A 14,853-nucleotide genomic window follows, 5' to 3' on the forward strand; every position below is an offset into this window, starting at 1 on the left:
TCAGTCTGTGAATGGGAACAACTGGAAAGGAATCATCCCATTCATTCTTTCTCAACGTTGTACCGTACTGCTCGACTGTTCCCCATGCAAGTTGACAGAATTCGGCTATATATACCCTTCCCCCTCCGCCTGTCCTCTCCATTCTCAAGAAGCCTAATTCGAGATTACACCCATTATGAGATAGAGAGCATCTAGAGAAGGTAGGGAGTGAGATCAAGGAAGTTTGTGTGAAGTGATTCATTAGGCATAATAGAGAAGGCAAGCATTTCGTACGTGCGTCCCTGACAGAGATGGCCACACACCACGTACCCACAGTGGCTTTTGCTTTCGGCGTTCTGGGTGGGTACTCGCTCTCAACCTCCTCCTACTAACTCTTGATCTTCATCGTCAATCTTTCCTAAAGCTACTTTTAAAATACGCCCTACTCATCATGGTTGCATGCACCCCTTCTCAATCTTTTAAGTGATTATTGAGCCGGTTGGCAAGCTAAGGTTTTCTTCCTTCACTTCATTCGTACAAGAGTTAGACAAGGGACTGTCGGTCTCGAACATGCGAGTAGAATAACAATGCCTTGAGGGAATCAGGGCCTTCATACTAGCTAAGTTACGACAAGTCGCCAATGACACTTCATAAATCCTTGGCATTGATTGCCATTGCTTTGGTAAAAGAAACAAGAACTTTGAGCACGAGTCCAGCAGCTTACCCTGAAAGAAGATAACTTTTTGACTTATTTTAATTGTTTTGCAGGTAACATCGTTTCCTTCATGACCTTTCTTGCTCCTATGTAAGTTTTATCATCTGCCTCTGTTCACTTACAGTACAAAAACTGAGATAAAATAATAATAAGCTACTTGGGTCATACTAAGCTACTTGGTTCAATGGTATGTATGGCAGGCCCACTTTCTATGGAATTTACAAGACAAAAAAGACGCAAGGGTTTCAGTCAATCCCATACGTGGTATCGCTCTTGAGTGCAATGCTTCTATTGTACTACGGATTAGTTAAGAAGGATACTCTCCTCATCACCATCAATGGAATTGGCTGTGTTATCGAGACTGCTTATGTGGCTGCTTACCTCATCTATGCCTCGAAGAATGATAGGGTATTCCTTCTTGTTAAGAAAGTAGATGAACGACTTGGTATTCTTTTAGGCTTAACTAAATAGACGGTAATTCTGTAGGTGTTGACCTTGAAGCTTTTCCTCATCATGAACGTATTGGGGTATGGTGCGGTACTCTCCACCACTTTCTTCCTATCAAAAGGAGCAAAGCGTGCATGGATTATTGGATGGATTTCCATGACATTCTCTCTTGGCGTATTTGTCGCTCCACTTTGCATACTGGTGGGTGAGAAATTAGTTAAATCTAACGAAATTTGGAAGCATGTACATTTATAGACAATTCACACACATTGACTTGCATATTCATACGCTAATTCCATCACTAGGTAGCAATATACATCTTTTTAATGTTAGTAAAAGGTGACGGACTCACTTTTATCACTTTTCCAAATGCAATAATTTTGTTATAGTTTAAATTACCATTGTTTTTATTTCGTTCATCCTTCTGTTTTGCACTTGCTACTATTATTGACTTCATCCCCTAAGTCGGTTACTAAAATAGAACGAAAATATATGGATGGGCAGAAAAAAGTCATAAAAACTAAGAGTGTGGAGTTCATGCCGATAACTCTATCAACCTTCCTCACATTGGGTGCAATTGTGTGGTTCTTCTATGGCTTTCTCCTTAAAGACTTCTTCATTGCTGTAAGTGGAAACGACTCCACAATCCTTATTTCATTCCAACAAATCTTGCTTGGTATCTACTTGATGTATCTATACACGACACAGGTGCCAAACGTGTTGGGATTTGTATTGGGAGTGGTTCAAATGGTGCTTTACGCAATATACAAGAAGAACACAAACACAGTGGAAGTGGAGCGTAATTCGCAGCAGCAGGAACCAAGGGAAGAGATCATTGATGTCGTGAAGCTGAGCGCAGCCGCGTGTCCAGAAAATAAACCAGTGTTACCTACACAATTGAAGGACTTGCTCAAAGATGGCGTCGGCGAAGATGAACAAATCGTCGAGATGCCTTCCGAGACAATCAAGGCATGAATTGCGGCTCTTGCACAAAAGTTTTACCCTTTGCAGTATCCTGGGTGGCACCATGCCTAATGTTATGAACAAGGATACTTGTGTCGTTTAGTCAATTATCTGCTCTCTCGCACCACAAAAAAAAATAAAAACAGGAATCCAGGTCTGCATGTATCACCTATTTGTACTTACCAGTTAATTTATTAGTTGATATCAAGCAAAAAAGTTACATTAATGCCGCGCATTGCACCGTTGTTTAACACCCAGGAGGACGTAAATGTTATTTTCCTCGGGCTACAGTAGAAACCCCATCAGTCCATTCCAAGACAACTTTTGGTGCGTTCCTACTTCATAAACAATCAGTGCTCAACTCAACGGAAGCATATTCTGCAACTTTTTCGGTCTATGTTGGAGATCACTAAAGCAATTAAAAAAGAATATGCTATCTTAGTTCGTAAATCAAGTGGACCAAGGTTATTCTCCATATCAGACGCTAAAAAGAAGAAAGGCATGAAGTAGACCCATATGGTAAGACAAAACATCCAAAGGACATCTAAAAGTATATTGGTTTGAAGCCCCAGCACCTCTGATACAGCAGAGAGGTATATGAGGATCGCAGTTTTGAGACAAAAGTAGTAGCTCGGATGGATGGAAAGACAACAAAAAGACAACAAAAAGACAACGAAAGTGGCGCATCAGATACAAGGTTCTAGATCCCAAATTCACGCCCAGAGTCACAACAGCTTTACTAGGAGGGAAAAAGCATCACGTCTTGTAAAGATCATAAATAAATGATCTCCAACGGCTTGTCTAATCTACTAAACAGGACTAGTCTGGCTAAATGCACTGTATGTCTGTTGCCTGGCTATGGCAATGATACAGAAATTCCTAGAGGCATACCATCGGAAAAACTTCCTTGACCAATTGAACAAGTGCAGCTTAGAAATAAATGACAAGTGGCAAGCATCTGGAAATAAGCCCCCCAGACCTGAATTCCACCTTTCGCATACTTTAATGAAGGTGGAACATGCTGCAGCCAAGAGACACCTTCAATCAGAACACTGGAAACATAAACACAACACGAGGCTAAATCACATGAGTTTAAGTGTCAACACATGTTTCCCCGTTCAACAGTGGCAAATGCATAATATGCACTGGAATCAATCAAATGGAGAACCACCCCTTTTCAAGGTGGTATTAGCACTTTATCACCCTTCAAAAAAAAAAACAAAAAGCCCCATCTCACGGGCTTCTCCTTTAGCTCAAAAATGCCCAACCTGGATATGGGCACTCATATTTCCATCCAGGTCCAGAGTATCTTAAGCAATGTAGCCATAACCCCTCTTCATGCTCCTCATATCTGACATTCAAGAATTGATCACAGAAGAGAAATAAAATAAAAAAGTGTCAAAATATGGGAAGGACTAAAAGATGTGATGAAAATCTTTGTAGCTGGTACACAAGCAAATCCCCTATAGAATCAGATAGATCATTTACAATACTGACGCAAGCAAAAGAGGAAGACCAAATCCTAAATGCTTTTAACCCAAATATCAAGAGGGGAGAAATTCAAAAAGCGCCTTCATAGACCCCTTTTCTAAAGTCTCTTGCCATCTTTATGACATGACACATCATAAAAGGCTGTACGGTCAATAGCATGTATGGTGTCATGAGTAAGACAAGAGCACCTAAACAGAGGATTCCCTTCAGAATATCACCTCGTCAAAATAAAAGTTACCTCCTTGAGTTTATGCTTACCCATCTATAATCAGAATCTTACCTTGTACCATCAAATGAATAGGAACCATCATTTTAGCCCCCCAAACTTGTCATTTTTTTATGATTTTAAGTTTTTACTTATGCTGAAACCAGGGGAGTTACCAGATCGAATTACAAATGTTTCTCTGTGTCTCTTTTTCTATTATTATTTATTTATCATTTTATATTTTTGTTAACAAACTGTAAAATGCCTACTGCAGGGGATTATCTCTACCAATATGGGTCCAATTTAGCTAAAGAAAACCCGCCAGTTTCCTTTTTTTAATCATTCAGTTTGAGGATCAAATTAGAAAATCACAAGTTCAGAGAATAAAACAGCAATTAAACCAGAAAAGAGAAGCTAATCGTCATTACCCTGTTGGAGCCAAATTTGGACATTGAGTGCACATGGGATCAATGCTGAAATTTCTGCTGCAAGTCTCTTCACAATCATCAACATACATATTATTTGTTTCTGGAATCAATGATTTGCCAGCAGCTCTATCGGCACTCATTCCTACATCTGTGCGATTATCAACATATTCAGACAGGTAAAGCATGTCGTTGGCAATTGGATGTCCTGTATACTGCAAGTGAACTCTTATCTACACCACAGCAAAGTGAAGAGAGCAGGGAGGGAGAGCATTAAACATTGAAGACATTTAAAACCGAATGATAAGGAAAGAAAATAGTCCTAAAGGCCCCTTATATCTATCATTCCAATGAAGGCCCATAAATGGTTCAGCCGAAATAAGAAAAGATGGAAGGCACATACACATAATAATATGGACATAGCTCAAAAAAGAAAACGATATAGCTAGAGATCAGAAAAAGGCAAATACATCCGGATTGTTCCAAATTCTTTACATAAACAAGCAAACGAGAAGGTGTATACGTTAGAAATGAGGAGAAGCTCATCATAACCCAAAGCTACCCAAAAAGGACCAGGCTGAGCAAATAGCTATCACATGATGCAAATACTATGAAAAGCAAAACATGCATCCATGCAAGCGCGCAGCCTCTATTAAGGAACTGAAGAGATTTCCTGTTCTTTCCATATGCTTAACATTGTCTCATTTCACATAGCTTCTAGAGATCCTTACTTGATGAGTCCGTCCGGTAACTGGTTCACACAAGACAATACTGTGAGTCCCATTGCTGCTAATCCTTGTAAATTTCGTAGAAGCAGTCTTTCCTTTTGTAGGTGTATCTCGACAAGAGTCACCTGCCTGCCCAACCAAATTGGACATTGGGACTGAGTCTTCCTACTTAATGAAGCAATAAGATACTTATCTACACCAATCTTTAGCTCTTTCAGGACAGACACTGAGAATTAAATAAAACTCACCTCAACCATGCTTCTTCCTTCTCGATGATTATAATATATGCTAATATCAACTAGCAGCTGAAGGAAAAAAAAAAAAAACGATTATATGTTACAGGATCAGTGGAGAAATATTGCTTATGCTTTCACTTGCAACTCAAACTGTAATGCACTGTATCCAAGAATAGTGAGCTGAATTTCAGTGGGATTAAAACTAAGATTTCTTGAATTAATTAAAACAAGTTGTAGGTGAACTTTTCAGAATTATGAGTGTCTTTCTGTGGCATGGCAAAACAATCTAATCATGCAGGGCAAAGAATAGAATAAAGTAAAAAATCACACATACCGGACATAATCTATTATTGATAGGAAGTGGATACTTGTTAATGTGAAATATCAAACCCTGCTCTGGTTAGCATGTGTTAATGTGACTAGATCTTAACAGGAACAAAAGGGCCCTTATATATGTCTAGCTTGCTACTTCCTTGTTTGCACTGTACTCTTCCTTACCAACTTATAAAAGCATACCTCTTTCTCTGGAAATGTCCCAACCACCTTTGCAATATACTGTTTCTGCAACATTCCACCTTCAATCTGCAATAATTAAGTTCCCAAACAATCACACCATTTTGTCTATTTATAATATGATCTTTTCAGTCCCTAACGAATCCCAACTTCAAACAGTTATATGGCAGGAAGCATTTCAGATTGTGGCAAAAGCCATAAGCATCAAGGAGTAACAGCGTATCGTTACTGTTCACAGATATAAAAGTTGACAGTTCAAAGTATAACCACAGAACACTACTCTAAAGGCCTCAAGCCTTGGGTATCTATTGTTTTAGTAAAACAAGCGTTAGATACATAAGGATGCCTATATGCATTATCCACACATGAAGAAATTTTCTCCTGCAGGACCTAGGAATCTACTCTCCAATAAAATAAGGGAAAATGAAATTAGAAGTGCCAAAAATTATGTATGGCGCTCACTTTAATGCCAAAAGTTTTTTTTTTTTCGTATTATTTAAGTGCCGCTTTTTTAAAAAAAACAATCAATTAAGCCAACTCCGATTTAGGTCCCCAGAAATCTGACGTAGCCATATTTTAATAATTTTTCACTCCTAGATGGCTCATCGACATGCCCAGTCAGCATATAATCCTTAAATGACATCATGCGGCAGGTTAAAAAGTGATCACTTTGGTGTTGGTCGTTGTAAAAACATGATCACAACATGCCACCAAGATAAATGGTCACCACTCAAATTAAATTTGCTAAAACTGCAAAGTGACTCTCACCTGTTGCCTGAAAAGATCAGCTTTCGTGGCATTTCGGGCCAAGATAAGGAGCCCTGAGACAAGGCGATCCAATCTATGAACCGCTATCATGTCAAAGAAAAGACGTGTAGCCAGAGTTTCTAGAGGAAAAGCAACAAATACGACATCGCTGGATAACCAGAATGTCATTTTAGAGAAAGGTAAATAGCAGTTGATCATATAAGAACATCAAAACCCATGAAATTAATTGTCCTTGCATGATTATGAAGATGCTTTCAAAGGGCTCTGCATGGATACGAAACAAAGGGGCCAATCCATGCTCAGCTTGAAGTATGCCGACGACGGTATTCTTGCGATACTGGCCACAAGGGTGCACCTAAAAATAAGTGGAAGAAGTCACATTAAATGCAATGCTAAAGAAGTAGAGATGAGTCCATACAAGTGATTCAATCTCCTGTAGGCGAGATCGCATGTAAAGACTTTCAGATCGAAAAGCAAAGCAAGAGATTAAAAATTGAACGCAACAGATCTCCTGTAACAGACCCAATTCACATAAAAAGAATATAGCAGTTCGTTGCAGTGGATATCAACACTATTAGAGCAGTAAAGATCATTCTCGAGACCACTTGACGAGTTATAAAGTACAACAGAACACTCTTTCACATCCTCATCTATGCCAAAGGAAGGGCAGAATGAATATCCCAACGTGACAGAGGCACGGAGGAGCACAGAGACTAGTATGCTCACTCATCAGCAAATAGCAGGGACAAAACATCAGCCGGGCGACTCACCGGGACAGAAGCGGGCTTGCAGACAGTCACAACGTCGGGCTCTTCAACAAGCACAGTGACGTCAGAGGCCATCACAGGAGGTTCATGCCTACAACCTTTGCCGCATCAATCAAGCAGCTAGACAAATGAAGCTAAAAGCAGCAAACGGAAGGAGGGAAACAAGGCAGAAGAAGAGGAAGGTGGCTACGATTGAGGACGATGGAAATTACAGCAACCTGTGCAAGAAGTGGCTAATCTTCTGGGAGGGTCTGAGGATGTAAGAAACAGGGACAGTCTTTCCGTCGACTTGAATGCGCCCGCATTGAACAGCGCTCACCTAAATGCGATAACGGGCAGGTGCAGACATAAACACAACCGACCCATGACCAAGAAAACGGTGGCATGGAATAGCCGAAACGCAGAATCAAGAGAAGAGAGAGAGAGGAGATTGAAGGAAGGAGGTACATAGTAGTCGTAGGGTCTGCCTTTGAACTCCTGGGCGAAGAAATCAACGACGGTCTTGCCTGCCCATCGATTCTTGACCTGTGGGTCATCAGAAGTGGAGATGAGAAGGCAGAAAGCAGGAGGCTTGGGGAGAGAGGAAGAGACTGAGAAAGAGAGGGAGGGGAAGGACGGACATGAGAGATGAATTCGAAGTAGTAGGGGCGGACGAGGCGTCTCCCTGGCACACAAGAAAGTCGCTGCAACAGTCAGAACTTCACTTTGTTCACAAATCTCAATCAGTGGGTTCCATAGTCGTCGACTCGTCGATCGATCAATTACCCTTGTGGAAAATGTAATCTTGACGTTCCGGTGGGTTCGCCGGGGTCTGCCATTCAATCTCCATCTCCCCTCTCTCTTCTCTCTCTCTCTCTCTCTCTCTCTCTCTCGCCCTCCCCCTCCCCCTCGCGGCCTACTTCCTTCCCATAGGATCATCGTGGGGCTGTGATTTTTCTCTCTTTATTTCTTTTTGTGCACAGAAAGGAGAAAACTACCCTCGTGAACAGAAGGTTGACCTACTCCTTCAAGTCGAGTTGCTTGATTTCTAGGCTCACTCGATCGAGCTCAGATTTGTTAGTAAACAACTCAATAGCCTTACCGACTCAACTGAACTTGTAGAATCTTCTTAAATATGGTTGATATAATTAAAAATATTAAACCGGTACATCGGTAATAAATCCATTTAAAAACTAATCTTTTTATAATAAAAAAATTACAAATTAGTACACCACTGACAAATTTAATATTCATTAGTTTCCGTTCTATTTTACCGTCAAATTGTTGAGTTGGATGACACGTGACAATTAATGAGTGTACAAATTTGGAGTTTTACCTTCTGTTTGTCACAAATATATCAATTTGAAGTTTTCATGGTATTAATCCAAAATAACGAAAATTAATCGAATTGGTGGGCAAGTTTCAAGATATGAAAGATAGGTTCTACGTTTCAAATTGATCAACTTACTTTGATTGATAGGTTTTTGGTTCTGAATAGGTGGAACTTGAAGTTTGGAACCTAGAATTTAAAATAAGTTTTTGTGTTTTTCTTGGTCTATATTTTTGTACGATTTTGCAATATTTCACGGCGGTCGATGATTAATATATATTTTGCAATCACTAGTCTGAGTTTCCATTTAAGACATGAGTTCTTTGTTGCATACCTATTGCAACAGAAATGTGTACCTTCGGTTGTCCCTTCCATCATGGCGTCCTCTTAGATGCTCGGTTGGACCGGATAGTGAGGCTCGTTGTTGACACCTCATTTAAAATTAGAAAATAGAAATAGAAGATAATATTTGATTAGAGGGAATTTTTTTTAAAAATAATTTTGAATTCAAAAACTCAACTGTAGGATTTTGGAGCCACTTTGTTGTTGAGAAATTGAGCGAAAATCTCCACCGGTGAAACGAATTCAAGTTTTCACTTTATAAATAGGGGGTGTGAGACGTGAAAAGGGGGCTTCTCTTCCTTGTTCGTCTTAAAAAAAAAAAAAAAAGAATAGAAAACTGAAGAGAAAGAGGAAAAAGCTTTGGGTTGTCCTTTTTGCTGAAAAAAAGAAAGTGTACAGAGGGCAGAGAGGGAGGTAACGTGAGGAAGACTTGAGAGAGAGAGGGGATCAGCGGGACGCGGCAGCAGAAAAAGGGGAAAGAGCAGAACACTGCTCATCTTCTTCCTCCCGACCGCGACCATTGTTGGGCCTCCACCTTCCGATTAACAGCACCGGACACCGCCTGCTGCCCGGGCCACCAGCCACCTCCGAATCGCCGACCGCCGCTCCTCTGCCGACGGCGCCGCTTCCCGATCCGCTCGGACCTCCGCTGCACCTCGCCTCCTGCTCGCTCGGTGGTCGAAGCCTGCCGTACCGACGCCTGCGCCATGCCTCCGGCGACCCACGAGCCTGCCGCCAGACTCCACACCGCCACGAAGACCCGAGTGACGCCGCTGCAGCGCCCAGACCTCCTGCGCTACTCTGTCTCCGACGTGCCCTTCGCCAGCGACGCCCTGACCCGACGCCTGCTGAAGCCGCGCCCTTGCCTTGTCCGCGTGTTCGTGCTGCTCCGATCCACCAGAGACGCTGGCAGTTTTTTGTTCCTCCGACGATTGCTGCTGCCGTGCCCGATCTCGCACCGTCGCCGCGACGACCCGACGTCGCGCCCTCCTCCCGACGCTGCGCCCTCCTCCGAACCTACGCCTGCGACCTGCCGCGATCTGCAGTGCCCATCACCTCACGCCTCTGTCCCTTCTGCAGGTCGCCGTGCTGCCCTCCGACCCAGCCACCGAACTTCTCGCCGTGCTGCCCTCCCGGGCGACACCCGACGCCACCGCCTCGAGCTCCTGCCGCCGCCGCTCCTGATCCAAGCCTGCTACTGTGCTCCCGACCCACCTGTTGCCTCCCTGTTTCTGTTGCGGGGCCTTAGGTAGTTTATTTTTATTTACTTATTTCATGTTATGTTAGCTTATTTTCAAGTTTCATTATTTTAATTGTAGTATTGTATGTTAATATTTGTAGACCTTGTAGACATTAGGAGTTTTATCCCAAATTAAGGTAATTATTAATTTGACTCGTAAGACGTCAGGTCATTTTTTTAATTACTTTAATTTTTAGGAATTTGGATAGCATTTCAATTATTAAATCATTATAGAGTTAAAATAATTGTTAATTTAATATGTGAGACAATAGATTATTTTTTCGGTTATTTTAATTCTTATCTTCATTCTTTTAAAATAATTACTTGTTTGGAAATACTAAAAAAAAAAAAATCAGAAATGCATAAAAATCTAAATATTGCATTAGAGCATTTAGGTTTAGTAAATTGGGACGGTATTTTTAGGGTTAGTAAATTAGAATTGCATTTATAGGATTATAATTTTTTAGATTATACTTTTAGATGGGTGATTTTTGTTAGGCTAATTTTAAATAATGTTGGCATGTCTTGATTTTTTTTTATATATAGCTTTTAGGATAAAATATAGTTTTTTAAGTTAAATTGATTCCTAAAATAAATTAGAATATCATTCACTTTAGTTAGTCTAATTAGTTTTAGATTAAGTCAATTTTCATTTAGTAAAACAAAAGAGGAACAAAAATGTTATGCATGCCATGCGAGTTATAGTTTAATTTTTTTTTTAAATAAAAAGGAAAATGCTAAAAGATGATCATTGCACCATTAAGTTACTTTATTTTCAGTAAAAACATTATGTCACTAAAAAACTAAAGATCATTTCCTTGGTTAGTTAATAGGTTAATTCATAATTAATCTCATTTCATATCATCATTATTTAGCATCGGTTGCATATATGCATTAAAAAAATGAATGTATCATCATTAAAAAAAAATCATAAAAAGAACATGTATATAGATTTACCATGTCATTCATCCTATATCACGTAGCACATGCATATTTAGGATTATATAAATTATATTGCATACATATAGTAATAAGTTTAAGTCATACCATATGAATTGCATCTCGCATGTCATTAAAGTAAAATCCATGCATATTAAATTTAGATTAAGATTGCATATAATTAATTTTTTAAAGAAAAAGAAAAATTAGGTGTCATGTCATTTAGAAATCATGTTTAGGACATGCATTTTTATTAGCATTTTTATTTGAATGTTATTTTATTGATTGCGCACCCGATGACCACCATTTGCATGTTAGTAGCTTAGATTTAAATTAATCAACATTGCCTGCAAAATATTTTTTAAAATTAAAATAAAAGGTACCGAAAGGGCGTTAGACTAATCTAGCGTAACCATGTCCCTGGACCTATTGAATCTCTGGTTCGCAATAGTAAAGTATTCTCCCATACTTTACTTGAGTTTCTAACCAACCCTAATTGGTTAGTGGCGGCTCCAAATTGAAATTGCATGTTTAAATGAATTAATTTCTATCAAGTCGCGATTGGTAGGACTTGGGAGGGTCCGCGTCAAGTTTTCGGACTTAGTAATCCATTAACCTAAACTTTAGGATTGCCCTGAAAATTTTAGGTGGCGACAGCTTGGCGACTCCGCTGGGGACAGAGTTAAAACTCATAGTGGACATAGGCCTGTTTTATTTTTTTTTAAGAAAAATATTTTGTTTGGCAGCATGGAAACAAGGTACGCTCCTAACATGAAGTGTTAAATGTTTTTGCAAATGGGAGGTATAAGAGGAGTAGTCTTTGCTAACCCTTGGAGTTAAGGATGAATGGTTGAATTTAAATTATGGAAGTGTTGTTTGCAATTAAACTGTTGTGCATGTTTTATTGTTTTTAGCACTACACTATTGCACACACAACTTGCTGCCAAACCTGGACTGCGATAGGATTCTTAGGATGGTGTTGAGAAGGATACTTCCTCTAAAGCGAGACTGCTATATAGAGATTGACCTTCTCTTCCCCGAAAGTTCTTCATGGTGTCGAATGTGTTTGTCCATATCCGCGAGACTGCGTGATTATTAGGCATTCCATTCGACTGAGCCGGGGTTAGGAGGACCTAACACGTTAATGCGAGACTGCAACGGTCAGATCATCCTCTTAGCTCCATTTTGTTAAGCCATCTAGATAGAAATTGATCCTCACATTTCATGCGTGTGTCTATGTGATTGTCATCCATTCCCAGTGAAAGTAAGTTGTTTAAATTCTCACTTCTGCAATTTAGTTACTTGCATTTTCGATGGTCCATGACAATAGGTTTCGTGATCAATCTTGTTTTATGTGCAATGGGGAAAACCAACGTACAATTTATTTCCTCTCCCAAAAAGAGCTCAAAATGTGGTTGGACCAATTAGATCAAGGTGACCAGGCCTTACGTCCAGTGGTCCCTGATGTGACTAAGAAAGCCCATTCAGCAAGCACTGATTGAGCATCTTAAGCGAAAAGTGAAAATGATTGAAGTTGAAAATAAAAAGCTTCGCAAGACATTGGGTTCCTGAAAGCATATATAAAATGTTTTGGTTTTTGTTTCTTAGTTCAATGTCTAGGGACCTTGATTTCAATTTTCAATGCAGTGCTTTCAATTTTTAGTTCAATGTTTAGGGACTTGAATTTCAATTCTTAGTTAGAAAATTTTATTCAAATTTCAAATAAAATGAGGCGATTAGACCATTGTTAGGGGCCATTTTCCTATCTTGTCATTGTTTTTTACATTATCTCTTTTCTCTCTTAGGTAACAATACGGCTCATCTAAGATCACCAATCTGTACTCGTTCCAGAGTAACAATGGCTGATAACACCGAACAAACACATGTTGCTGAACAAACTCGCATCGCTGCCCTCGAATCGGAGATGAAGCAAGTTCTAAATGTTCTTGAGCAACTCTCTAAGCAAATCGATTCTCTCCAAGCAAACACTGCTCCACCAGCTCCGCAAGTTGAAGTGGTGTTACCACAACATGCTCCCATGGTTGATACAAGAGATAAATGCATGAATACGGCTGATCCGAGAGATAAAGGCAAGAATACATCCACAGTTGGGCCATCTACATCTGAAGATCCCTCCAGGGTTAAAATTACTAACACGCCTCAAATTGTTGTTGATGATGAGGTACAAGTGATACCTTCAGCTGTACCAAAAACTGAGCAGGAGAGGAGAAACTTAAGCAGCTGCAGGGTTCGTTTATCCAAAGCCCAACTGATTTGTCCCACTATGCAAAGGTCAAGATGCCGAAGAAGTTCAAAATGCCAGACTTTGAAAAGTATGATGGCACCTCTTGCCTGAAGATCCATTTGCAGACGTGTGTGGTAAGGATGACCCAATATGTTGATAATATCCCCTTGATGATTCAACAGTTTCAAGCAAGCCTAACAGGACCGGCGCGGCAATGGTACATCATGAAAAGATTAATGCTGGAGACTTGGGAGGATTTGACGGATGCCTTCTTCAAGCAATATAAGTATAATATTGATGTCACTCCATCTCGAGAAGACTTACTTCGCACTGAGAAGAAGAGGACGGAATCTTTCAAGGCATATGTCACGAGGTGGAGGACTGTAGCTGCTCAGATTGCTCCGGAGCCAACAGAAAAGGAGCTGATGGATTTGTTCATGAAGACACTCCCGCTTGAGTATCGAAATCGAATGCTGGGATCGACTGCCGAGTCATTCAATCAGCTAATCCCTGTTGGTAAGTGAATTGAAGTAGCATTGCGTGATGGATGGGCGTCTGATCAAACCAGCTCATATGGAAGAGTCTCAACCAAGAAGGATAAGGAACTTGTAGCGGAGGTTAATGCAGCTTATGTGCAACCACTTCGCCCTACCCCGAACACCCATCAGGGAGGAGCACGACCATTCTTTGGCCAGCAGAAAAACTTTTCCAAGCGTCAATTTACACCACTTCCTAAGCCCTTATCCAAGATCTTTTCGACCCTTCAGAAGAAAGGATTACTCGCTAAAGAGCCTAAGCGACCTAATCCGGAGCGATTCCCCAACTATGATCCGTCCAAGACATGTGCTTATCATATGGGGCAGGTAGGGCATTCTGTTGACGATTGTTATACGCTGCAACATAAAATCCAAAATCTTTTGGATGCCAAGGTGGTCTCATTCCGCGATGCACAGCCGAACATCCAGAATAACCCACTCCCTGACCACCCAGAAGCTGTGAATACCATTTTCGATTTTGATGCTGAGCCCACCATGTTTCAGATGATGCATGAGGAAGCAGAAGTGATGGACACCCTGGGGCAATTAAGTGGCAAATTCGATTACTATGTAAAGTATTCGGCTCCTCCCAGCTCCTATTTCGACCCACGGGATATCATCCCAGATGGATGGGGTGGCATAGATGATCCACACCTCTAAAGATTGAGAGCTCTGATGACGCACTCGAAGGAATGACTGAATTGTTTGCCATTGACGAAGCTTGAGAGTAGAAGAATTTTAATTATTTGCACACTCTTCTGCGCAGGAGTCTTTATCGCTTTCCGTATTTGCATATTTGCATTTTCAATTCTAAAATTTCCTTAATGTAATTTGCTTTTCATCCAATAAAATACATGGAGATTTTCATGTTTTAAGGGCATGTTGAAGTACACCAAACTAACCCTGTGATGAAATCCTACCCAAAAGAAAACGGCAAGGAGCCAATTCTGAAGGCTAGGCTTCTTCATGTTCCCTTGAAAAAATTTTCAAAATAAAATAATTTTC

At 40.4% G+C, this 14,853-nt stretch overlaps 2 protein-coding genes across 2 annotated transcripts; one reads left to right on the top strand and one right to left on the bottom strand.

Annotated features, from left to right (window-relative positions):
* Positions 1-290: 290 nt before the first annotated feature.
* LOC104434204 (bidirectional sugar transporter SWEET14) lies at positions 291-2,116 on the top strand. The gene is made up of 6 exons (XM_039305855.1): positions 291-339; positions 748-784; positions 895-1,102; positions 1,181-1,342; positions 1,646-1,765; positions 1,850-2,116. The coding sequence occupies exons 1-6, from the start codon at positions 291-293 to the stop codon at positions 2,114-2,116; spliced, it is 843 nt and encodes a 280-aa protein (XP_039161789.1).
* Positions 2,117-3,318: 1,202 nt separating this feature from the next.
* On the bottom strand, positions 3,319-8,143 carry LOC120290262 (RNA pseudouridine synthase 7-like). Its single transcript, XM_039306099.1, has 12 exons — positions 8,003-8,143; positions 7,858-7,901; positions 7,685-7,762; positions 7,456-7,556; positions 7,241-7,328; positions 6,747-6,825; positions 6,471-6,553; positions 5,706-5,771; positions 5,202-5,258; positions 4,957-5,082; positions 4,229-4,458; positions 3,319-3,455 (listed from the first exon to the last, which is right to left on the bottom strand). Exons 1-12 carry the CDS (start codon positions 8,064-8,066, stop codon positions 3,353-3,355), a joined length of 1,119 nt encoding a protein of 372 aa, XP_039162033.1. The 5' UTR covers positions 8,067-8,143; the 3' UTR covers positions 3,319-3,352.
* Positions 8,144-14,853: the final 6,710 nt, after the last annotated feature.

Source organism: Eucalyptus grandis, chromosome 2 (genome assembly GCF_016545825.1).
Source record: "Eucalyptus grandis isolate ANBG69807.140 chromosome 2, ASM1654582v1, whole genome shotgun sequence".
Classification (NCBI taxonomy): Eukaryota; Viridiplantae; Streptophyta; class Magnoliopsida; order Myrtales; family Myrtaceae; genus Eucalyptus; species Eucalyptus grandis.

Excerpts from the sequence above, each read along its gene's own strand:
- LOC120290262 (XM_039306099.1), bottom strand. The coding sequence starts at position 8,066 with ATGGAGATTGAATGGCAGACCCCGGCGAACCCACCGGAACGTCAAGAT. Across the intron at positions 7,902-8,002 it reads AGATTACATTTTCCACAAGG|GGAGACGCCTCGTCCGCCCC; the intron begins GTAATTGATCGA and ends CTTGTGTGCCAG. Across the intron at positions 4,459-4,956 it reads TTACCGGACGGACTCATCAA|ATAAGAGTTCACTTGCAGTA; the intron begins GTAAGGATCTCT and ends GCTGTGGTGTAG.
- LOC104434204 (XM_039305855.1), top strand. The coding sequence starts at position 291 with ATGGCCACACACCACGTACCCACAGTGGCTTTTGCTTTCGGCGTTCTG. Across the intron at positions 340-747 it reads TTTTGCTTTCGGCGTTCTGG|GTAACATCGTTTCCTTCATG; the intron begins GTGGGTACTCGC and ends ATTGTTTTGCAG. Across the intron at positions 1,766-1,849 it reads TTAAAGACTTCTTCATTGCT|GTGCCAAACGTGTTGGGATT; the intron begins GTAAGTGGAAAC and ends TACACGACACAG.